Below are 24478 nucleotides of genomic sequence, written 5' to 3' on the forward strand. Positions count from 1 at the left end.
CCAAGAATGCTTTAAATGTACTCTCAACTGAAAAGTAATTGAAGAGCTGGGTAAAAAGGGCTTGCTTTTTCTTTATTTCAGTCACAGATGCATCAAAGCATAAAAGCAGCAAAACATTTTCAGTACCTCCTTGTTAGGGTTGAAATCAAAAAACTTTGTCATTTACTTTTGGGTACCAATGCCATTGTGGTAGGAATACTTATTAAAAAAAAGAAAAATAAAATGGTGCAAACATTGGTGTAATGCATCATTTGCAGCTCAGAACTTTAGTATCAGCTTTGATAAATTTCACTTTATCTGCACTAAATAACGAGTAGGAATGGGCATTTCCTGCTAGCTGCTTAGTGCACACCTGATTTCAAAGTGAACTGATAAGCCATGATTTGATCTTGAGAAGTTTATTGCAAAAACCTTTAATCTGAAAACAGTTTCAGCTAGAGTTTTAGAGGGAATTATTTCATATTGCCATCTTCAAGTGCATGGAAACATTGAGGCACATTCCCTTAAGGTGCTTCTCTAATGTTACAATTAAAAAGACATTATTGTGTTTTGCAGCAATATTTGTAAACAATTAGTGAAGGTTTCACAATAAATTTTTTACATGAAAATAGAGATGGTAGATAGCAGTGGAAAAGTACTCTATTAATTTTTACACAATGCACTGATAACCTACCTGCAGAATTTTAAAAACAGCACACTATTCAAATGTGTTAAAGAATGCATTAAATTAACCAACAACAAAGTTAGTAAGACTTATTTGATTTTAAAGGTAATGCTTATTTGAAAATGTGTCAAGGGAAAACAAATGAGATAGGGTAACAATCACTGGTTTTCCCTGGGTAGCAAATATGTTGGCATCAAGTGATACATATCAAATCATGTATTTCAGAAAACAAAATCACACCAAAGCTAATTATGTTTTTCTTCGTGAAAATGTTTTAAGCAAGTCCTGGTTTAAAAGATGGGTGTCTGCCTAGGAAGGCGGGAGCCTCCCTTAAATAGAAAATATGACCCTCTCCCAGTCCCCATGGCACCCGACACATGGGCTCTGGACCCTCAAACGGCTGGGAAGTAGGGAGAAGCTGAGCAGGCTTGCAGTGGAGAGACAGCGGTGAATGGGAGTCTCGGAGCCTAACTAACACACAGGAGCAGCCGCAGAGGGCAAGGGGCTCCGGCGGGAGGCTCTCTCGGTCCTGGGTTTTGGCACCACACGCGCTGGCTCTGAGCTCCCGCGTGGCAAGGGAAGCAGAAGCAGGCAAAGCAAAACGGCAGGCCCTGGTCGCAATGCTGAAGGAAAAAAAAATAACAAAAACAAACCCAAAAAAACCCAAAACACCAAAACAAAACTCCCACCCCAAGAAACAAACAACAACAACAACAAAAGCCCACAAACCCCCACAAACCAATCAACAAACAACTCACAAAAACCCCTACAGGGCAATAGGATCTCAGGTCAAATCCACTCACTGCTGCGTGGCTGCTGCCCCAATTCCCCCCGCGCTGGAAGGAAGGAGCAGCCCCAGCTCCAACCCCTGCAGGATCCCGGGGCCCCCTGCACCCCTGGCGATATCACCCGAGGCGTGGCGGGGAAGGGGGCGAAGGGAAAGGCAGCAGTGACAATTCCAGACACAAAATGACTACGGGATAACCCCACCACCATGAGCCATCCCCAAGCCCCACAAAACAAAGCATCAAATGCGGTAAGCGTTGCTAAAATGTTTGGATTTATAGAAGGCTGGACATGTTGTGTTTGGAATAGTGTGTAACAAGAAATGTTATAGATTATGTGTACATAATTCATGTACCTTGTACTAAAAATGGTCTTAAAGTGTGCCTTTCAGTTCAATTTAAGTACTCTACCACAGTGTCTTCTAAGATAGTTGTCTCCTATCTCAACAACTTTGGAAATATTTTATCTCTGTAAAAAAGGACATGGTCAGATTACAGACAGCTATGCATTCATACTTTTGTAGCTCAGCCTCAATGTCAAGATCAATTCAATGATGAACAATTTTATACTCGAGCTTAAAAATAACACTTTAACAATAAATTGCAAATATCTGACTGCACAGACTCAGGCTGTCATCTTACATTGGTTTTCAACAATGGCCTGACTAGTAGAAATATCTCCCAGTATCTAGTTAGGAACTCCCTGAGCCAGAGGTAGTTCCTATGTGTGTGGTAATCTGTAATGAATTTTGCCTCCATGGACTTGCCCATTGACTCTTGAAGGTACTTCAACTATGTGGGAAAACCTCCTGCTTCAGACTATACTGGCACCTGCACTTGTTACTGCAACTGATAAAAACAAATAAACACTGAATGAAAACACAAACTCTGGTGTATCCATCTGGACTGGCCAGGAAAGCCACCATCCATGAAGCCAGTACAATGCAGCCAGCTCTGTATGCAGCAAATGTGGATGACACCAGTCCCGATCTAATCTGGTGTGCTCTAGGGGAAGTCATGGGCTGAACAAAAATCATGCCCATTTGTGTGGGCTACACTATATGCAAGGTACAGAACAGCTTTGTACTGAAATATTAAGAATTCACAGTATGACATATGAATATCCAGATTTATTGCTGTCCAAGTGCCAAAAAATGGCCACAAGAGTATATGTGAATTTCCATCCTCAGTGAAGGAAAGCACCGACACTGCAATGCAGCATCCTCAAGATTCTGGGGACTCAAACTGTAACTAGAGGGGCTGAAAAAGGATCAGGCCAAGTACCTTATTCCGTGCAGGGCCTGTCCTGCTCTGTGTGTGGCACAAGGCGAGCCCGTCAGGCCGCCCTTCCGAGCCGGAGGCGCAGCGCAGCCGCGGCCCCTCAGGGCGGCCCGGGGCGGCCGTTCCGGAGCGCCGCTGGCTCCGCGCGCCGCGCCCGCGCGTCACGTGATGCGGCCGGCTGCGGCCCGCCCCCCGCGGACCGGAGCGAAGGGTAAGCGGCGGGAGCGGCCGGGAGCCGGGCGGAGCCACGGGAGCCGGGCGGGCTCGGAGATCCGGGGCGGGGAAGGGGCAGGGGAACCCGCTGGTGGAGGAGGAGCGGGGACGGGCGCGAGCAGAGGGGGCTGCAGGTGCGGTGGCGAGGACAGGCAGGCGCCGCGCGGCGGGCCCGGCCGCGAGCTCGCGACAGCACGCGGCGCCGCCTCTGGCCCGCCCCTGCCCCCGCCCCCCGCCGGCGCGTCCTGGGGCGGGGCCGCGCGGGGCCGGCGGAAGCGCCGCTCGCGTGAGGCGCCGGCACCTGCCTCCCCGCCGCCGGTGCGGTGTGCGCTTCCTCCCTTCTTCGCCCTCCGATTACTGAGAGCTCTGTTTCCCGCGGGAAGGGATTCGATGTAAAAGAACCGGCAGAGTCCATAGCGACCAGCACCGCCGGTCTGTGCATCCTCCGCCTGTCAGAGGCGGTGCGGCAGGCGGTCGTGCTCTGCTGCCGGTGGATGGTGCTTGGGCGGGGGAATGGGTTTGGAGCGACTCCGGGGTTCTCCTCCCGTTCATTGGCATCGTGTCTGCAGCTGGGACTTGTGCTGTGCGCTTGGTCCTGGACTGAATGCAGTTCTTACTTAAAGTACTTTTCTGCTTTATTAAACTTCTTTCACATCTTGTATTTGTCCTATGAGGACTACTGTTAATGGCTATATTCTGATATCCTGATGGAGTGGCTTTCCTGATGCCCTACATCCTGGACATCTAATAGAGAATTTGTATATTTTTTTTTTTTTTTTTTTTTTTTCTCTAATGATATAACTTGTCGTAAAGTGGCTGCTTTTCCATATCTGGTGCTTATCACACAGTCTGTTCTTAGTTAAATGCTCCTCCCCATAAAGGCTGCAATGCATGAAGCTGAAGAGATTCAGCCAGTTCCCAGACATCTTTCTCTGGTGTTCCTACTTTTTTTAGGCAAATTTTCTTGGAAGCTAACAAAAATCTTAGATAGAAAACACAGCTGAACAGCAAGTAGACTCTAACTTTGTAAAATATTTTAATTATCTAGTATTCCATTATAGAAGTTTTACATTTTTTTTTTAAATACCATTCTTCTGTGGAACTGGAATTCACTGAGCACACCAAGATACCAGAAAAGGCAAAGCTGCTTTATGTCTCTAAATAACCCTCTTGTACTATCACATTTTTACTTCCTTTTTCTTCCCTAAAAAAATATGCCACACATACTTGTTCATTGTTCAGCTGGGAAGAAAACTGAAGTTGTCAACAAAAGGTACTAGGAAAACAGAACCTCTTGAGGATTTTCAGGTTAAATGAAATAATTTCTCTAGAAAACTTCAGAATCAGACTTGATTTTTCCAATATGCAGCTTTGTAACTGAATACATATGCTTTTTGTAAAAAGAAAGCCAATGCTTTTAACTACTGTATTTGGAAGATTTTCCAGGAGTCTTCCATTTAATTTATTTTAAAATTACAGGGTTTTTTAATTTAACTGAATGTTGTTACCAAAATAAATTTTCTTCTGAAACTGGTGGTAAATAACTATACACATGGTATAGTAGTGGGTGATACCCAGATCCCTGGAAATAATATTTTAAGTATGCTAGAAATAATTTTGAGATTAAAATGGTTTCACAGTCATAGTTGTAATTTTGTTGTGCATTCTTTTTGACTAGAGTGCCACAGATACTAGCTGTTTCTGGAAATCTGTATCCTTATGCTTGCTAAGTTGTTTTGCTTATTCTTGAGACGTGAGAAGCTTACATGGCAGTTGAAGTTATCACAAATCCCAGACTCAAAATCAGCATGGTGGGGAATGACGGAGTACACTAGGTCTGCTCTTAACAAGTCCCACAGTGACCTCTAGAGTTCAACGATAAAACATGACTTGGTAAAGGAAATTATTTTTTTGAAGGCATAATTTTCTGTATTAGTTTATACATTTAGTTTATTACTGTCCCCCAGACAGTAGACAGTAAATAGTTGGTTCATTTGGTTTTACTACTGGGTTTCATGGGAATGTTCTGTCAGGGAGTCAGTCTCAATTTTCCTGCCTTGAACAAGGATGCACAAAGCTGCTTTTACATTAGTTGTGGAAGAACTAGGAATTTTTGTGAAGTATGCTGAAAATGGAAAATACCTTTCAAATAGTAAAAGCATTTTCTATTCTTTCTCTTGGCATAATTTCTTCATACTATAATAAATATTTTCAGACATTATTTTGCCCTCATATACTCAGTGCATATGGGCATGCTTTAAATATTCATAGCTGAGAATCTTGTTTCTTCTATTCATTTGTTTTTGTATTCGTTTGACTTTCCATTAGGCTAGAAGAAACTTCCCTGTTCCATATGAAATTTAGTTCTTCTTAATCCAAAAGAAACACCTTTTAGAAGAGCTTGTTTCTGATGATATTAATACTTGAAGCTGAATGCTGTTATTCTTCGGCTGATCATTGAATGTTTTCTGAGTACTTAAAGTTATATATTTTGGTGAAAACTGAATATTCCCCTTTTTTTTGTTGTTGTTGTTTTTGCCCAAGTCTGGTTCTGGATGACCACAACTAACATGACAGTCCTATGGTGCTTGAAAGAATCCAGAGAGTTGACTAGATGAATGTACAAATTTATTGAAATTCAAAGGTTATGCTATTGTTTACTGTAAATATAATTTACAAATTCAGTAACTTTCAAAGAAACTCCTCATTTATGCAGTCTACTTGAGAGCAAAACATAGCAGCAAAGGACACTTAAAATTAATTTAAACAATTAACTTTGATTGCAGGCATTGAATCCTTAGGCTGAAAGCAACACAGAACTTTCAGTTGTAAGAAGCTGAACATGTGTTATGTTGCTCTCTCAAATGAGTTCCAAAAATTGATGTATTTAGTACTTGCATTTATCTATAATTTATATCTATATCTATAGTTTATATATAGTATATGTTAGTGATCTTTAGTTTCTTTGAAGGAACATGAATAAACCCAAATATTGTAACTTTTATGTAAGAAGAACTTGTTCTCTGCCAGTTGCCTGTGTGATACTACTTGGAAGATATTTCATTACATCTGAAGCTTGAAGTGCTGGGAAAAAAATCTGACTTATGACAGTTACTATTTTTTTTTAACTGTAATTCCTTTTCTTGATGATTTTGTGTGAAGTGGATAATGGAATAACTTGTTAGAATTGAGGGATGGCTGTTTACTTGCCATCCTGAGCTAGTTTTTAATTTGATTGCTGAGAGTAGCTTTGGTCTACAGATGTATTTTCTCCAGTTTTGCTTATATTTGAAGAGTGAAATGTTTTGTTTGGAAATACAAGATTTTCCATTAGGGTAAAATTTGTGTACTTGAAACCCAAAATTAATTTGAAATAATAAGCAATATGAATTTCTCTCCAGTTACAACCAACATGTCAACTAAGCCTTTGTACATGACATAGATCCCAGTGATGTGATATAGTAATATTATATTGAAAGAAGAATCAGTTCCACATTAAACTGATTTTTTCCCTGCAGTAATAAATCTGTAGCTGATTATGTTGATGATTGTTGTAGTTTAAGCTTTTCAATTTGGTTTGTGAGCTGAAAGTTCTTTATGGTTGATCTGGTTTTGTCTGCTTCTGGGAGCTTCTCTGTATGTTACTGCACTGAGAAGATTAGAAAAATGGATTTTTATTGTTGTTTTTCTTTATTGTGTATACTGGAAAATTCAATGTATTTTGTAGGGCTGGGAGCTATTACATGGAAATTCTAATTGCTTGAATTCAAGCAGAAGCATAAGGAAATGATACAAAATGGAGCTGAAACTAACAAAATCTGCTGCTTTGTATTTTGAACAAGCAAAACATCTGAGTGTCAGAACAAAATGACTAATTTAGAGGAAAGAAAAAAGAGCAGGACATATGTGTACAGTTGCTGAAACTGCAGGTTAGGCTATGATTTGCTGCTTCAGGAACACAGTTTCCATGAGCTGAGGCATTTCCAAACTCACAATAATGTCTGTATATTAGAGGATAGAGGGAGAGTAATCTGATGGAGGAATAGGATGAGTAAAACTTGTGCAGAGTATAAATACATTAATTGAATAGACATGTTACCACCATGGTGGAATAATACCAGGACAGAGTTGGCTTTATTGAAGGATAAATGACAGCTCTTTCTGGAACTAGGTAGGATTTTTAAATGAAAACTAAAATGCACTGATCTGATTATTTTAACTGAGAACTTTTGGACTAGTCTATTTTGATTCTTCTGTGGCATTCATCACCATCATGTGATAAATATATATGAATTAAATATAAATATATGTGAATTAAATCACCCTACTAAAAACTCTGCATACTTGTACCCTTACTGTAATCACTGTAATATAAAAGTTATGAAAATGTATGACTGAAATGGGAAATGAGAGTTGGGCTGCATGGAAGTATTTAGCTCTGGCCTTGTACCATGACAGATTGTAGAAAAAGAATGTGTTAAAAAGATCACACAAATTCTTCTACTGAGCAGTATCCTGTTAGTCATGGTTGTTAAGCCAGGTAAAACCTCATCTTCAAGTTAGACCAGTCTTAAAACAAAAGCTTTTGTCCTCAGTTTTATGTTTCATTGGACACAATAAAATTTGGCTTATTCATGTGTTGTGGTATTTTTTGTTATGAAAGTCGTCTTTATTTTGAAACCATATATCCTGAATTCTAGTGTGATACCATTGATTTATAGAAAAATGCATATTTTGATTGACAGAGAAGTTGGTTGTTTCAATGGCTTCTTGAACTATATATCATGTAGCTACTAATTCCTGAACAAGATCAAATAGATCATTTCACACTAATGTAGCAGTCTTCGTGGGGTAGTTATTTTGCATATAGATTGTGATTCCCTCCTTCCTGTTCCCTCACATGTCTTCTTGTAGAAGCACATCAGGACCCATTCTGTTTCATTTACAGATGACTGCTAATGCCTTGTTTTTACAGCTATTTTTCCTATCATACTTCTGTGGGTAATTTTTAAGTACCTGGGTTTGCAAATATATTGTAACCTGGGGCTTTCTGAATTACTTGATGTTTTTCTGCAGGCTGTTTGATAAACAGTGTCTTCTAATGTGCAGGCAAGTGTAAGAAAAAATAAACATTTTATACATAGAGAGCTATCTAAATAGCATCTCTGCTCCATATGTTGTAGTACCCACGAGAGGCTCATTATAATCCCTGGACCTTTTGTGCACCAAATACTTCAGTCCGGATAATGCTGTGCTCCATCTGCCTTAATCTCTGAGCTGCACAATGTGAAATTCTTAATGCTTTGACCTGCTGTATGCTAGCATTTTTGATCTTGGATTTTTCTTGTCCATGTTTTCATTTCAAACAAGTTTTCAAGGTTGTTGGTTTGAAGTTTATAATTTCTACTGAATTTTCTGTGTGGTTTTTTTTCCCTAAACCAAGTGTAACTTACAGGTGCTGAAAAGTGTATACATCTGCAACTCTAAAACATTTTATTTTATTTTATTTTATTTAAATTTGGTTTTGTTTCTTCTCCCCTGTTTTTTAAGTGTTGTGATTTGTTGATCTTGAATTCAAGGTGTCAAACTGGTCTGAGATCCAGAAACATGTGCTAGGGAAATTATTTTTTTCAGCAAACAATACTTTGCTTGCCTCACTAACATGCATTTAAACCTGACATCATAAACCAGATGATGCACTCACTGTATCTCAGAATTTCACTCGAGAAACATGATGATATGAAAATTTACAGATGTTAAAGGAATTTCTAAGAGTAGAATATTATCTTCAGGAGTGATGGGTATCTTACGTTTTCTTTACAAAAAAACTCCAACCAGAATTTTTTCTTTTAATTTTAAGGGTCATTTTTGTGTCTGCCCTTTACCACCCTCAATTCTCTCTTGTGACTGCAATAAATGCTGATCATTACTCTTTTCCCTTCTTTTCTCCTATGACAATCAAAGTAGAAGAAAAGATAACACTTCATATTTCAATCCAGCATTATTTATCAGTTGATGAATATCCATTCACATGTCCAGTTACTGGTAGAAGGTAATGCTGCAAACTTTCTGCTGCCTATGTCCAGCTCTTCCTCTGTGGCAGTGCAAGACAACTTGAAGGCCCTCCTATGGAAGGAGTGAGGTGTAACTTCCCATTTACTGGCAGCTGGGTGGTGGAATATATGTCATATGTATTGTCAACAGTTGCACGGCAACTCTGTGTGTTGTCTGTGCATTTTTAGAGGGGGAATCTTATGAAACAGAACTGGCAAAAATGTGTGCTCTGTTAAGTTAGCTACTGACATGTAGTAACTTACTTATGTGTTGGAAATATTTCACTATATAAAAGGACTTTAGGTTAAAGATGGATTGTTTTTAAATAGTTCTTAAATTGTTTGAATTGTGTGTGCGAATGTTTGCCGTCTTTAGGGAAGAAAAGCTTCTGCTGACTGGCTCAGTCTGTGTTATGGGGGAAGCTGTCCTTTGCTGTGGGAAGTGGGGAACCAGGAAAAGTTCAGAATGTAGTACATCAGTATAAATGAAGGATTCATCATTTTGGTGTACAGGGATGATGAAACCAGTGGTTTGATTAGTTACTGAGAGGGGAAGAGAGGAGAAAATTCAGGGCAAGTAGAGAAGTCCTCCAGCAAATGAGCTGTTGCTGGTTTTGGTAGCTTTGCAAGTTGATTGCTTGTAGGGGTACTGCTGGTGCTTTTCTCCTTGTGTTTTTTTGTATTGTGCCATGTAATGCTACATGTGTTCAAACCCACAAAAGTAGTGCTTTAATTCCCAGTGTTGACCACAGCTGCTTAATACGTCTGGTGTTGCCTTGTCCAAGTGATGTACTGAGAATGAAACATTTTGTCTTAGCAGTTTTAACCTGACTGCTAGATTCTCTGTCACTATTAATTAGCTTGTAGCTCTAGGAAGCATATGGTTGGTCTCCTGTGGATTGTCTGACCAATTACTTCTCTTCGGATTCTAGATTTTTCTGTAGATACTAGCATGGGGCTTCTGCAAGAAGTTTATAACAAGATCTGTCCATGGATTTAGTAGAAAGAATGTGATGAATATTCATGTTTCATTATTAATGAAAAAGAGGTTTGACTCGGAGGAATTTTAAGAGAAGTAACGTTTGATTTCTGAATTTTTAAAAACTATTCCTAAATCAGCCATATTGTGATGCATGTGTCAGACAATGTTTTCCTGATCAAGTTACCCTAGGGAACATGGTGAATATATTTGAGGATAAGGTCTCAAAATGGTGTTTGGTGGCTGAGATTGCTGTTAGAGTGGAGGAAGTCTGACATGCCAGACCTCATGGTAGAGAAGTACAGTTCCAGCCACAAAACTCAAGGTGCAAAGTTCAAAGTAAATAGATTGAGAGAAGGATATTAAGATGTAGGCAATGTTGTATTCTGAAAATAGACAAAACCCTGATTTTTAGAGATTTTATTTTTATGTGGCATATTTTCCAAAGGCAAAACTCTGCTGATAGAGGCAATAGTCTCTTTTGGTGGATTGATTCTAATAACAAGTTCTTAAATGATAATCTGAGAGTAAATCCTTATAGCTTTTTTCTTGAAATGGTGAAGTTTTTGATCTGTTTCACAACTATTTCAAATTATTTGTAAAAGCAGTTGATGCAGATTTAAAATGTTTTCATGAAATGTTCAGGAAGAAAGTGACTGAATTATTACCAGTATGAAAATTTAAACTTATGAACAAGTTACAGATGATGAAATATTTCCACCTAAAAAAATAATTAAAACCTTTTGAAGGTGAATGTTAGAAGTAGTAGTCTTAGAAGACAGATCTTGTCATTGCACAGCTATTAATATCTATAAAGAATTCTAGTAAAGAATGTGCAGATGGCTTACTTTCTAGAACTGAGTTTTCTAAGTTTTATCGTTTTTGGAATTAAGGTCTTTCTGTGACAGAAATACTACCTTCAGTACTATTTCATCAGAGTGATATAGTTTATATTCTGCATACAAATAGTTCATCACTTCCATGTTTCTGAAAATGTAACAATGAAAAAATTATTATATTGTGAGATTTTAAATACTTTGTAAGAGGATTGAATGAAACTGCATATATTTATGCTTTTAATTATTTTCATTGAAAAATAACTCCGTGTTCTTGAATATAAACACAAGCTGATCTACCAAGGATTCATTAGGTGGAAGCAGCAGTTTAAAAGGGGGCAATCTAAAAGTCACCTTCAATAGATGAAGGGCAGCATTTCTTATAATGAAACTACAGTTACTTAAATTAGGCTTGAGTCTATGCAGCAGTACCTGGATATTCAGCTTGCTTTTCAGAGGTACAGCTAATACAGTCAAATAGCTGGTGTTTCAGTGCACTTTGTAGGTATTTTCCAAGCATGTTCAGTGGTTCAGGGCTAAATAAATAGGTGGGAGATAGGATAATACATAGAGTTGGAGTGGAATCATCCCATATGTCATTACATAGATGCCTTAGCCTGCCAACATACTTTCAACTTTGTGATGGAGTGGTGAATAAGGAGTCATTGTGTTACGGTGTGTCCCTATGATATATGTGACAATTTGAATAGATTTTATGTTTGCAGTTACCACCAGTGTGGAAATAATGAATTTGTGCATTTTCATTTGTGAAAATATTTAATAAAGAAAAAGTCATGTGTTGCAACTAGCTTTCCTGTGTTTAACCCAATACAACTTTTGGGGTGAAAAATGAATAAATATTAGTGTATGGAGAGAAGATTATTAGCAATGCTTCTTTTTTCCAAAATGCATTATTACATTTTGTCTGGTTGCATCACTTTGTTTCTTGCTTACCTGCCACACTGAGTAATTTTTATCAAGTACTTCTCCTAGCACAGAATCATAAGAAATGTTCAAGTTAGCTACAAGGTAAATATGAAGTATTAAGCTCTGTTCTGTAGAATAGATGTTGAAAATCTGATGAAGGTTTGTGGTTTGTTGGTTTAGGGTTTTTTCCATTCTCATGTGTACACTCTTTTTTTATTTCACTCTGGAAACTGTGAGACTCTAGCAGATAATAAATTTATTTTTAATTATTCCATGTTGAATTGCTACATGTTGATGTTACTTCAAATTTGTTTTATAACAACTTTTCTCTTTCCTTTATGTTTTTCAGATTATGGCACAGGCTCAGGGTTTGGGGAAGAAATACATTAAAGCCTTTTTAAAAGGTTTTTTTGTTGCTGTTCCTGTAACTGTGACTTTCCTGGATAGAGTTGCCTGTGTTGCAAGGGTGGAAGGAGCATCAATGCAGGTATTATTGCTGGAAATACCATTTGTCTGTCAGGAAATTGAAAGGTGGCTTTTCACTGATAATAACAAGGTGAAAAACATATTTTTCCTCACATGTTGTTAAATGATGGTCTAGTATGGAATAGTTTAATTTCTACTTTGTTAAGTATTTTGTCATGTGAAAGAAAAGATTTTGAAAACAAGACTTCCAAAAATTCTGGGTCAGTAAAAGGAAAATATATGGAGAAATAATGATAGATTATTTTGATATCTTCATAAACATTTAGAAATATTTGGAGCTATATCTTTTGTCTCTTGGGATTGAATTGATGACTTACAGAGAGTCTTTATTAATTTTTAGTGGCTACATTATAGTAACCAACTATGTGGCAAAACTGTTTCTTGTTCTACTTGTTCTTACTAATGAACATATATGGCACCATTGCAGGGAAGAATCCTGAAAGTGGCATGAACCTACTATTATTGCTTATGTTTATCAGGAAGTAGGTATTAGTTCACTGTTTTTACTTTGGTTATATTGAATGTTTATGCAGCATAAGCAAGTAAATATAAATAGAATGTGTAACATTTAGATGATAAATAAATACTCATGAACATGATTTTGTTTTCACTGTTTATTTGATCTTGAAAAAGCTGTATTTTAATGTAGATAGAAAATTTCCATATTGTTACTTTGCATTTGAAATCATATGCACTGGATATGATGCATATGCATATGATGCATATGATATATGCATGGGTATGCATCACTGCTGATAACTATGATGTATTTTGTTTGAATGTTGCAATGTTCCAATTAGCAGAGAATAATGATTTGATTCTTGGAAGTCAGTCTCTCTTTTCTGATGGTCTTGATAAGCTCAGAACCTTGAATAGGGATTTCACAGAAATCAAGACCAGCTGCTGGAGTTTGAATTATGCAGAATTTACACATAGGCTAAAAAACTTAGGCTTGATCCTGCACTTGGCTGATTTATGTTTAATGTTCTAAAAAGCATGTGGTGGGGAGGCAGGGATGGCAAGGTGGCATTGTGCTGTTTGTGGCAGTCTGTAATCTGATGTTTAAACTCTGTCAAGAAACCTCAGCAGGCAGCTCTCACATAAAGAACAGGGATGAAAGTAAAATCATCTTACTCCAGTAATTCTACAATCCAAGGCCAAAAGCTAGGTGTAATGTACGTTATCTTTGCCCTTTTCACAGATGTTATTCTGAAAATCATTGATGGCCAGTGAAAGAGAGGAGAATCTCAGGGCTTGCAGTTGCAGAGCCAGAAATTTGCACTAAAAAGGAGAGGAAAACTGTGAAAAAACAGTTTTGCTACCTTTTTACTATCTTCAGACAGCAGAAATCCAAATATATAGCACAGCATCTAGAGAAGTACAAAATCAGCCAGATGAGTACATCTCCTCTCTTTTCCATGTTCCCATTTTTTGCCTCTTTTGCAGATCTAGAGCCACATGGAGCATTCAAGATGCATATTTATGTTGGATTTCATGGTTTTGGCATTCTGCCTTTGTTTGTTTCTGTTTTTTAGGGTTTCTTTTGTTACTAGTGAGTGTGACCTGAGCATTTAAATTTTGAGGTGTTGGTTTTTGTAGCATACCACATTGCCATTCATTGTTTGATATTTTCTGCCTCTAATGTAGTGTGTTCTGTTTGACATCTATTATTGCTTAATAGTTTTGCTTCAGTAGCTGGAAATAAATTTCTTAGATTTCCCTCTCCACAAGTCCATTGTGCCCCTCTGGTTAATACCTTGGTTTTATATTTTCTTTGAAGTCAGTCTCAAGTGTTTGAGAGTGCTCTGGTATTGTTTTGGAGTGTTGCTTCTCTACTCACTTGAAGAGCACGTAGTTGACTGTGGCTTATCCATGGAATATTTGAAAAACACTACAGTTATTTGCTTAGATTTATTCAACCTGACAAAGGGAAAGCAATATATATGCACTGGATTATTAAAATTAAAGCTTTTCCCTTGCTGTATCTGTTAACTAAACATTCCCTCTGTTGATTGAAAAATGGATAGCTTGAAAGCTGACATTTATAATTTTAGTGACACCTCAGTGTCTGTAAAACTCTCTGGTTTTATTCTGAAACAGAACTGAAACAGAGGTTTGTTTTAAACTTCTATACATATGGCCATTTTTCAAATTGAAAAAAAAATCCTAATGCTTTTAATAAGATACTAATTTCCTTGCCAAGATTTATTAGGCATCTAAGTGAGTCTGACAGGGATACAATTATAAGGAATATAACCCTTCTTTAGGAGTAGCTTGAAGGAGGAGTAACTGGTTATGTTGCAATTCTGTCTGTTAACTGTGTTCCTTGGAGAATGATCTATGTCAAATATACCTGAAAGCCATAGGTATGAAGAAGGCTGAAGTTCAGTCAGTTTGTAGTCAGATTGAGTCCTTCAATCACATACATCCAGTGATACCTATTGTCTCAATTTGATGTCATGGTAAGATTCCCAAGAATTTGTTTGTAATAGACCTCTGAAATGTCTAGCTGGCTTTGTGTACTTATAATTCTGGCTCCTGCTGAGCCTGAAATTAAAAGTTTTGACAAGAAGCAAGAAATAAATTTGTCTGTGTCGTGCTTGCTCTCCTACTCTTGTTCTCTCCTGTGTGCTCTTTCCCCCTACACTTTCTCTTTCTGTTCTGGACCAGCCTTACTGCTCCTTCATAGTTACTGACGATGGGAACACTTCTTGACACCTTGGCAAGTATATGAATAAAGCTTCTAATGAAAATACAAATTTTCTGACCCATTCAATTAAGACAGACTTCATGCATTCTATTGTCTCAAGCTGATTCTGTATTTTTCAGTGCTTTCAGCCACCTGTTGTAATTTCACTTGTGCTGACTTCAGTTTATATGTGTATTAAGTCTAACCTATAGGGAGTGACAGTGAACTATTGCAGCATATACTTTTAATAGTTTCATTACCTTCTCTTTTATTTCCAAATTCACTGGGTTTTTTAATCATCACATAAGGTAGTCTTGTTGCTTAGGATTTTAGATTGATGCACTCATCTAGCATTCTCCTAATAGTGGGTTTCTAATGAGCTGTAATCTGTTTACAACATTAAACGTAAGTGACTCAAATAACTGGTAATAAGATTTCTTAATTGCCTGTTGTGGGTTTTTTTTGTGTGTGACTTCTTGTAATGCAGGCTGTATACTTTTAAGTGTTTGTTGTCATATGGACATCTTGATATTGATTTATATTATTTTTTTATTGAGTTTAACTGCTTGTCTGGTATTATGAACTCTTCATACATAAAGATGTGGAAAAGGAACCCCTCATGCATATATAAATTTTAAAATTCATTACATCAAATGGACTGTTTTCAAGTGGGATAGAAGATGACAGCATGACATGCAGCTTTATATGCAAGTTCTATTGCAAACAGTTCAATACCAAGGATTATAGGAAGTGGTCTGAGCAGCGAACTCTGACGAAGCACTCGTGTTTCTGCAGCAAACATTATTGAATGTTCTATTCCATTATGCATATTAGCAGTTGTGATTATTCTGTGGCAGTTTCTCCTAACTTTATTATTAGGATTACTGTACCTAAGCCTGTAAGCTCATGTGAATATTCTTTGTGTTCCCCAAGCTACAAGCAAATAAGTTGTGACCTTCACTAGCAGCATAACAACTATCAAGTTAATCATTATTTATAGCAAAAGGGCATGTTTTTACCCTCCTACTTACAGAACCTCATGTCCTATGAGGCTTCATCATATGGCTGGGGATCTCAATTTGCATGCTTTTAGCATTAGATTAGTTAGTAATTGGAAAGAGTAATGTTTTGTAGCTTCTGCACCACAGCTTAAATTAAGACCTGTGTGCCTCATTTGTAGCAGACTTTTATGCCAAAAACTTGAGCAAAGAAGTTATAATGCTTCAGACTAGAAGGAAAAAGCCTCTGTGTCATTCTGTTTCTTATGGAAAGCCCCTGTGACGCTATTTGTTGACTCCCTTTGCACAAGCTGTATTTTGATTTTCCTAGACCTGAAACCTTACTACTAGTTAAAATACCATGAGGAATAAGTTGTATTGTTTCTGTACTTGTTTGTTGTGCAATCTCAATTTGTGTTACTTACAATAGACAAAGGCTTGCTGAAGGACTTAGCCTTTTATTTTTTTTAATAGACAATAGAGATTATTGATGTGAATGAATAGTTGTCTCCTGGTTTACCTTCAGTTTCTTCTAACAAAATAGTATTATTGTCTGCACATTTGTCAGGGCTTTTTTTTGTGAGAGAGAAGAAAATAAGCCTACATCATTGTATTTTTCTCAAAACACAATTCTAACATATAAAATGAGTTGGATATCCACTCTGTATGTCAAAATGAGGTCAGGTATTGCTAAAAATGCATTTAGAGTGCTTTAAGTTAAAAAAGCTTATGCAATACCTAAATGTATTATGCAATACCTAAATGTATTTAAATGCTAAGGTTTTTCCTTTATTTAAATGCAGCAAAAAATAGGAGTCAGTAGGGATAGTGCAACTAGGGCAATACTGTAACTACCTGGTGTATTTCTCTGTAAGATATAGTTAATGTAAGTTTATTTGATATAAGAAGTGTGTGAACACTCATTTAGATACTTTTGGAGTATCTGTGAGATACATTATATTTTGGAACAATGGTTTTAAGATTTCTATTTGTTTCATCCTTCTCTTTTGGCCTTTTAAGGCAGATGCATTTCAGTACTAAGGAGTTTACCTTGTGAGAAAATGTCATATGTATGATTCCTGCTTTGTAAGATTGGCCTCTGCCTTATACTTAGTAGTGTGGTAAGCTTTTGCCCCTATGTACCTGCATTTGGAAAAGTGAGTATAACTGAATTGTTTGTGAATTTGTATGTAAGTCACTTATACATAAATATTTGATCCTTTGGTGGAAAATGCTGTAAAGGAGATAAATAATTCTGGAAATCCTGATTAAAAACTACTAATAAAATAACTGCTAATAAGCTCCTGGTTTTCATTTATCTGGTTCTTGCAGTGCATTGAGTCTAGTAAATAAACCAATGAGTATTAACACATTTTTAGCTTAGACCATATCTCTATGGATGTTAAAGTGATCTGTTTTGATCCCCTGATTTACCTAACTAGAAATTTGTCTGTAGCCCAAAATGTAACTAGCCTTGTTTGCTCTTTAACTAAACATATGATATCATATCCCTCCCCCATTCCCTACCATGTTAATTCTTTTGACTTATCATATTGCTTATTGTTCATGTGAATTATACCTACTGAGGACCCTACCACGTGATTTCCTCTTGCATCTTGGAAAACTGATTTTTCACAAATTCTACTTGAAGTATGTCTTTGTCGACCAATCAACCTGTTTAGCAATGATGAAGAAACTGTAGTAAAGAGAAATAAGCACTTCTAAATTGCTTTTGAAGTTAAAAATAAATCCATTTTATTTGAGAGCAAAGTTTACTGAATAACAATAGAATGAGATTTAACACTGTAATTACTAGGGTTGAGAAGAGTTAATTTCACTCCCTTGTTGGTTTGCTCATCGAAGGTTCCATCAGTTTGGACAGGGGAGTATCAGCAGTGAAAGTCCAGTGGTTTATGTGATGATTACAGTTATAGTGCCTCTTCTACAACAAAAACAGCAACAAAAACAAATTTTTTAGCTAATATTACAGTTATCATACAAAGGAGGAGTAGCCAAGTTTCAGCACTATGTGCTTTACTGCATAAATCACTGAACGCTAGAATCTATGTTAGTGGTTGTTTTTTGGCCAATTTGGGAGATACTGTAATTGTATTTGGAGACTCTGAAAAAGCTTTCTGCAAAATAAACTATTAGAAAACTTCAGTCTGGAATACTCTTAAATAATTTATGTCTAGTAAAAGGAGTCTCTGTTTTAAATTAAGCCTTGCAATCATAAATAAAGGCAGTACTGTGATGGGTTTCTTCCTTCCTCTGCCCTTTCTCAAGAGTTAACTCAGAGCCAGCATTGGTCAGATACTCTGGTTTTGTGTCATATCACGCAAAATAATTTTGGGGGATTTTATGTACCTCCTAATTATGCATTAATTACTTGGTTATTTTGATTCATGCCTTTTTGTGTCCTCTTATGGAAGGCACATATTTATTGCCAGTGTCAGTATGTGCTGTAGGTATAGGGCTTGTTTTTCCCCTTTGCAAAGGATGCTGAGATTGGTAGTGCTACAAGTACGTATTTCATTTTTAGTGCATTATGCTTTTCTAAGTAGTAAGATGCCTGCAAAAAGCTTGTTTGCTTGTTTGTTGTTTTTGTTTTTTTTTTCCTGGGCATTAGTGTACTTGGTTCAGCTTTGGTTTTAATATTAAATGATAAGCAGTAAGAGCAATCCCTTCTTTTCATCAGGTTTGCCATAAGTATGTGTCCTATATAATCTGGTTTGCATGCAGTAGTGCATTGAAAGATGTGAACTAGAGTTTGTCATAAATTAATGATATTTAACATGACATTTAATAAAGAGATGTATTTCCTGTTGTACAACAGTTTTTTGGCCTTTTACAGTAAATGGGTATGTTTTTACCAATTTTAATGGATTTCACCTGTTGATGGAAAGAGAATTAGGTGGAAGATTGATAAAGGAAATGTAGATCTAAATGAAGAAATATTTTTCTTCCCTTCTCTCAGCCTTCTTTGAATCCTGGGGGAAGACAAGCATCTGATGTAGTACTCTTAAACCACTGGAGCATTAGAAATTACGATGTACAACGGGGGGACATTGTGTCACTGGTGTAAGTAATTTTGCATATGTTTCAATACATGCTTATGTAGATGTCAAACCATCAGTGTTTCATCTACAATTATATAGATACATACATGAGCAAAGAACATAATATTTTTAATAGTGCATTATTGTTATTTCTGTTGTCTGTTTTTGAAACTCAATGTTCAAAGAATGCATTGCCAAGTTTTTGCCTGAAAGGAATGCAATGCAAGATATCTTGTGATACGGTGTGCATGTGTACCAAAACTGCCAAGAACAAAGAGTTGTGAGATAGAAAATAGGTAAAACATTATGTGGCTTAAAGGAGTATGGTTTTAAGTTGCTTGGCTATGTACTTATGAGAAATATTTTCCTTATCAACTAATACTGTATGTTTTTCTTCTTGGTGAAGTATGTCTACTGAATGAAATTTTAGATAAGATCACAAGAATTCAACCACCTCCGGACAAGTGGAGAAAAAGATATAATTTTACATTTAAAATTGGGAGGCCTATGAATCAAGCCAAAAGGTGGCAGTGTTTTGCTGTTGAAAATATTCAGGATTAACAGAGGACAGAAACTCCATTTCGGCCTTAGTATAATATAGAAATAGAATGTCAAAGTGCTCATAACTGACACAGGGATATAATACATCCTCATATTATATGCTTGGAGAGGTTAAGCTTAAGGTTTTAGTTTTGTAAGTGAAATGCGCAATATGTAGATTGTAACAGAAATGTCTTTGGAAGCCATATTATCTGCCTGCCTTTTTCTCATATATCTTTTCTAATTGTCCCATTTTTTTGCCTACCTCTTCACTCTAGTGGTAATTTGTAAGACAATTTTCACTACCAGCTCTTAAAACCAACTCTCTCATTTATTCTTCTTTTGATAGACACTTAAAATTTGCACTATGATCTGTCTCATTTTGTCATGTAAATTTTTCTGTAAATAGTCTAGCTACAAATATGAATTTGTTCATGTTTGCTACAGATAATATTGCAAAAGGACTCCAATTTCAGGTCACTTAATGATTGCTGTAAAATATAATTCTTCCTGTGTGTGCATCCCTCTGCCTAAGTCATGCTCTGGTGATTGTTTAGAAGAGTCAGTATAATTGATTGGTAATTAATAGACTGAACAGAAAATGAACACGTTGTCTGATCAGAAAGCAAAATTAATAGTTTAATTCTTATTATACTCCTTGAACATTTCTGATTCTGTCTGAGCCATCTGCATTGGTTATTTTCACTTTGCTGTATGTTTGAGCATGATAACTAGTATTTTAGATGCTGTGGGGATTTTTGTATGTTTGGAAACTTTTCCCTAATCTTGGTGGAGTTTACGTACACTCACATAGAAGAAGTTGTATTTATGTACTGTACGGAAGGTTTTCTTAGTCTTTAGGAAGTCCACTGGATAATCAGATCAAAGTATTCCAAAAACACTTTAAGATCAATACAAAGGAAGTTGAACAATGTAAAAATAATTTATTGGATAGTTGTAATTTAAAATATCCTTCAATGTTTACCTTTATCAGTAACAACTTTTAAGTACCTCATGATACGGATTTGTTAGAACCAGTTTTGGCCTGTTGCCTTATTGTATTGTTAAGTTTATAATTGTGTGGTAAAGTCTTGCAGGATATAGTATCTGGATGTGATTTTGTATTTGTCAGCTTTTGAGACTTAATTTTGCTACACAATGCTTTTACTGTGTAAACGGGTTAATAATTTTATCTTTTTGATTGTTTACCTATGATTTCTATAACTCACATGTGCATGAATTTTACTTGCTGGTCTTCAGAGTCTGATTTAGGGAAAGCATGAATGGGGAAGGCCGATCTCCCATCAGGTGCTCCTTTACTGTTCCTCTCAGAAATTCAGTTGAGAAAGTGTTGGTGTGACTGAGATAGGCGAATGGATTTGTAAACCTTTTTTTTTCATCCTTGTTGGTTGCTTTACATTGGACCACTGTCTTCTCTTTGCCAAGTTGTAGCAGAAGATGATTTAGTTCTTGTGGAAGGGTCTTTGGAGACTCTTGTGTTTGGGTCTCTTGTTTGCAGAACAAGAGGTGAAGTAAAATATTCCTTCACGGCAGCATGACCAGGGCCATTCAAACTCATCTCTTTGCTCCAAGTTTTGGCTGTTGACCCTCTATTTACAGTGGACTTTGCTAGCTGGGATCTCAACAATTCATTTAGGATTTGTGGTAGAAACAGCAGCCATCCAGAATGACATGGTATCTCTGATGGTATGAAGAAAGCAAAGAGATGAGTTAATCTTGGTGCTCCTGGATGCCCCAGAGGAGAATCAGTGAGCCTGTCATCATGATTCTGATACTGCTTGCAGATCCAAAAGTTTTTCCTCTGTTGTTCAATCTAGTTCTTTATAAACATGTATATATATATATATATATATATATATATTTATTTTATGACTCGATTGCAAATGAACACTATGTACTTGAGTACTTGGTGGTGTTTATATGTAGTAAAAGTACTGAATGAAGACTGCATGTGTCTCTGTCATCTTGGTCTCTGTATCTGATGTAGATGAACCACTCATCTCAACCACAGCTGTCAAATTAGCCACTGTATACACACGTGCATTTACCTTGTTTTAGACAAAATATTTAGAATGACATTAGTCTTTAAAAATACTAAATTAGAGTCAGGTAAAACCAATGGAGATAATAAATTGGTAGCAAAAACTTATTTCTTTAATTGCAGTTTAGTGTTTTACAAATAGTTATATCTTACCTCAGCCTTTAGAATATTTTTTCCCCTGTAGCTTGAGCTCATTTTTATTGATACCAGAATTAGGAGAGCTCAATGATACATGCTGTAACTTTTGAACTCACAATTTTAAGTTGATCTAAGATCTAAGTAAAATGTTATCATTCTTAACTTGATCACTTGCTTGAGTGCTTAATTTAGGTACTGCTATATTACTGGGACTTAATACACTGAAAATCAAAACAGGAATAATTTTTAAATAAATGAAGTAATTCCTGTTATTCTGTGTTCCAGAATACTACCTTTCCATCTCTTAAATGGATTAAATAAAAAAAAGTGTGTTATGATTTTAGTTTTGGGAATGCATTTATTTGTCTTCAAAGAGAAAAAAATATTCATGTAGCACATGAGGTCATCCTTCAAAGAGGAATACATGTTTTTGCCAGGCAGACCTTGATTTTTCAATAACTTTTGTGTTGAAACAGGCATCTATTTTGTAAGAGCTTAGCTGAGGTAGATCTCAACAGCTGTGTAGAACTTAATCAGATATTGCAGAGTGAGTTATAAGATACGTAGCGTTCTCTCAGCTGGTTTTACTCTGCAAAGTTGGAGTGCCAGCAGCATTGTAGCTGGAGCCGTATGCATCACAGTGGGGGTCATACAGCTCATGCAGTTCCCTGGGAATTCGTGCTGCAGCTGTACTTCACTGTACTTATAAAGATAGTGCTTTTCTACTGCAGATTAAGGGATATTGTTACCAAATTTACCTGTATGTAATTTGTTTCTTACTGTGTACAAATGCAGGCATTATAAAAAGATGTTTCCAAAGAGTAGTTTCTAGGTCTAAAATTCATTTTGGTAGCCTTTATGGAAAACCTCCTGTCCTGATTGTACAATCATGCTGTCTTTTTATTCTAAAATTCCTGTCTAATGTAAAAAAAATTGGTGCTTAGATTTTCAAATGATGAAAAGTTAAGCTTGTAAGTATTTGCAGACACTAATTTTAACCTTGAGGTCAAAAATTAGAGGTTAATTTAAAGATTGTGCTATGACTGTAATAAAGAGAACACCTTCTCCAATGTTTGACTGAGTGCAGGAACCTACTTGCTGGATAGGTTGCCAGGTGTCCCTCCATTGCTAATTTAGAATGTGTTCTTATGTGTCAAATAAAAATAGCTATGCTAAATTAATCTGAGGGGAAAAAAAGAGAACCATACTGTTTGTTCTGTACATTCTGAAAGGTAATATGCTTTTAAAAGTACAAACTATAATAGTTAAATGGGTAGTATGTTTAAAAACATATTTTTAAAGGTCAGCTATAAAAATAAGGAAATAAGTGTTGTATATTTTGTCAGCTTCTTTTGAGTTCTCATATAAGAGCATAACTGCTTTAAATACAAACCAAACTTCCTACATAGAAAATTCCTTGATATTAAACAAAACCCCAAATCATACTTGTCTCCTATCCTTATTATCCTTAAGAGGGACTTTAAGTGGCTTCTGTCACTGCTTCCTCTGACTGTAGGATTATACTCAGGCTTTCAGTAAACTCCTTATTTTGGGTAAACTGCTAAGCATTTATGTGAGCTTGATCTTTGAAAAATCCAGTGCAGATCATCATCCTGGAGGAAGAATCAAAGTACTGCATTTGAGGTTGTTTCTGCAGCTGTATCCCTCAGTGGCATCTGTTCAGAAATGAGAACTGGAAAAGATAATTGCGATGATGATTTTATGTGATGGTTCAACAAGTTTCAGCCTATACACACAAATCTGAATAATGCAATTTTTAAAGGAATGTAGTCTTGTTTAGTTGATGAAAACAAAGGAGTTCTCAAATGGTGCCAACTGAATATATGCTCTTCATAGAAGACCACTAATGGAAATTTCATTATTGAGACTAGCTTAGTAAAATAAATATCAGTAAGAAGGTACTTACTAAAGGAACTGCCTTGAATTTGAATTAGTTGTAATTATGAGAAGATTTGCTACTAAATTCTGATAGATATAACATGAATGGATATGTAATGGTACTTGCATTATGTTTAAGAAAGCTTCTTTTTGACTAAAATACTGGACAACCTTTTACAAATACCTCTGCTTGGCCTTCTTAAGTCTTCCAATTTCTGTTCTATTTTTGTTTGTACTTAGGTCTCTGTACCAAGTCATCTGTCTTCTGGCAGGTAGGACACTACAAAGGAGGTTGTGCTGACACAGAAGCTAAATAATCACTTTAGTTTCTGTGCCTCAGTGACCTCAGAAAATCTTTTCCTATTCTGTTCTTTTAGCTGGGAAAAAAAAAACAAAACAAAAAACCTATCATGTGTTTTCTTGATAAAAATCAAATATGTAGTTCTACTTTATTATCTGTGTTCTGATCTATTCTTAGTGTGTGTATCAGACTATATATGTATTAATACTGTTGGTGGAAGAAAGCCCTGCATTTTCTATTTATAAAGTAAAATAGTTTTTCTAAGGAAACTTTTCAGATACTGTACATTATCCTTGGTTTTATTATGAAGTGCTCAGGAGGGATTTAATAGCCAGTTATTGCATTACTGAAATTATTAGTGGAGACTGAGTAGTTATGGAGGAAAGAAGTTGTTGCAGTTAAAGTTATTGTTGTTACATTTAAAGTCTATGGATTTGACTACGAAGTTGACAAGATTTGATTGCAAGAATCACTGCTGAAAAGTCTGTCTAGACTCTTTAGCCCAAAAAGTCACATAAATGAATGTTATAGCTTACAGATTGTTTAGTGGTTAAATTGCAAGTTGTAG

General features: G+C 36.4%; 1 protein-coding gene and 1 long non-coding RNA gene across 13 annotated transcripts in view; one reads left to right on the top strand and one right to left on the bottom strand.

Annotated features, from left to right (window-relative positions):
• Nucleotides 1-382: 382 nt before the first annotated feature.
• On the bottom strand, nucleotides 383-2820 carry LOC111931797 (uncharacterized). The gene is made up of 3 exons (XR_015286289.1): nucleotides 2734-2820; nucleotides 1806-1918; nucleotides 383-1287 (listed from the first exon to the last, which is right to left on the bottom strand). It is a non-coding gene; the product is annotated as an uncharacterized LOC111931797 (long non-coding RNA).
• IMMP2L (inner mitochondrial membrane peptidase subunit 2) overlaps nucleotides 1591-24478 on the top strand; it is a 406378-nt gene continuing 383490 nt past the window's right edge. For 2 of the 12 annotated variants that reach the window (XM_086887108.1, XM_086887111.1), the window contains exons 1-3: nucleotides 2824-2941; nucleotides 12088-12225; nucleotides 18889-18992. In XM_086887108.1, coding sequence (XP_086743234.1) covers nucleotides 12091-12225; nucleotides 18889-18992 — 239 coding nt within the window. In that variant the 5' untranslated portion in view covers nucleotides 2824-2941; nucleotides 12088-12090. Of the gene's footprint in view, nucleotides 1701-2823; nucleotides 2942-3205; nucleotides 3566-12087; nucleotides 12226-18888; nucleotides 18993-24478 lie in introns of those variants that run through there. The other 10 variants (XM_086887109.1, XM_023930482.2, XM_086887106.1 and 7 more) reach the window with 8 other exon arrangements.

The sequence above is a fragment of the Cyanistes caeruleus genome, chromosome 4 (assembly GCF_971803275.1).
Source record: "Cyanistes caeruleus chromosome 4, bCyaCae1.hap1.1, whole genome shotgun sequence".
NCBI classification, from domain to species: Eukaryota; Metazoa; Chordata; class Aves; order Passeriformes; family Paridae; genus Cyanistes; species Cyanistes caeruleus.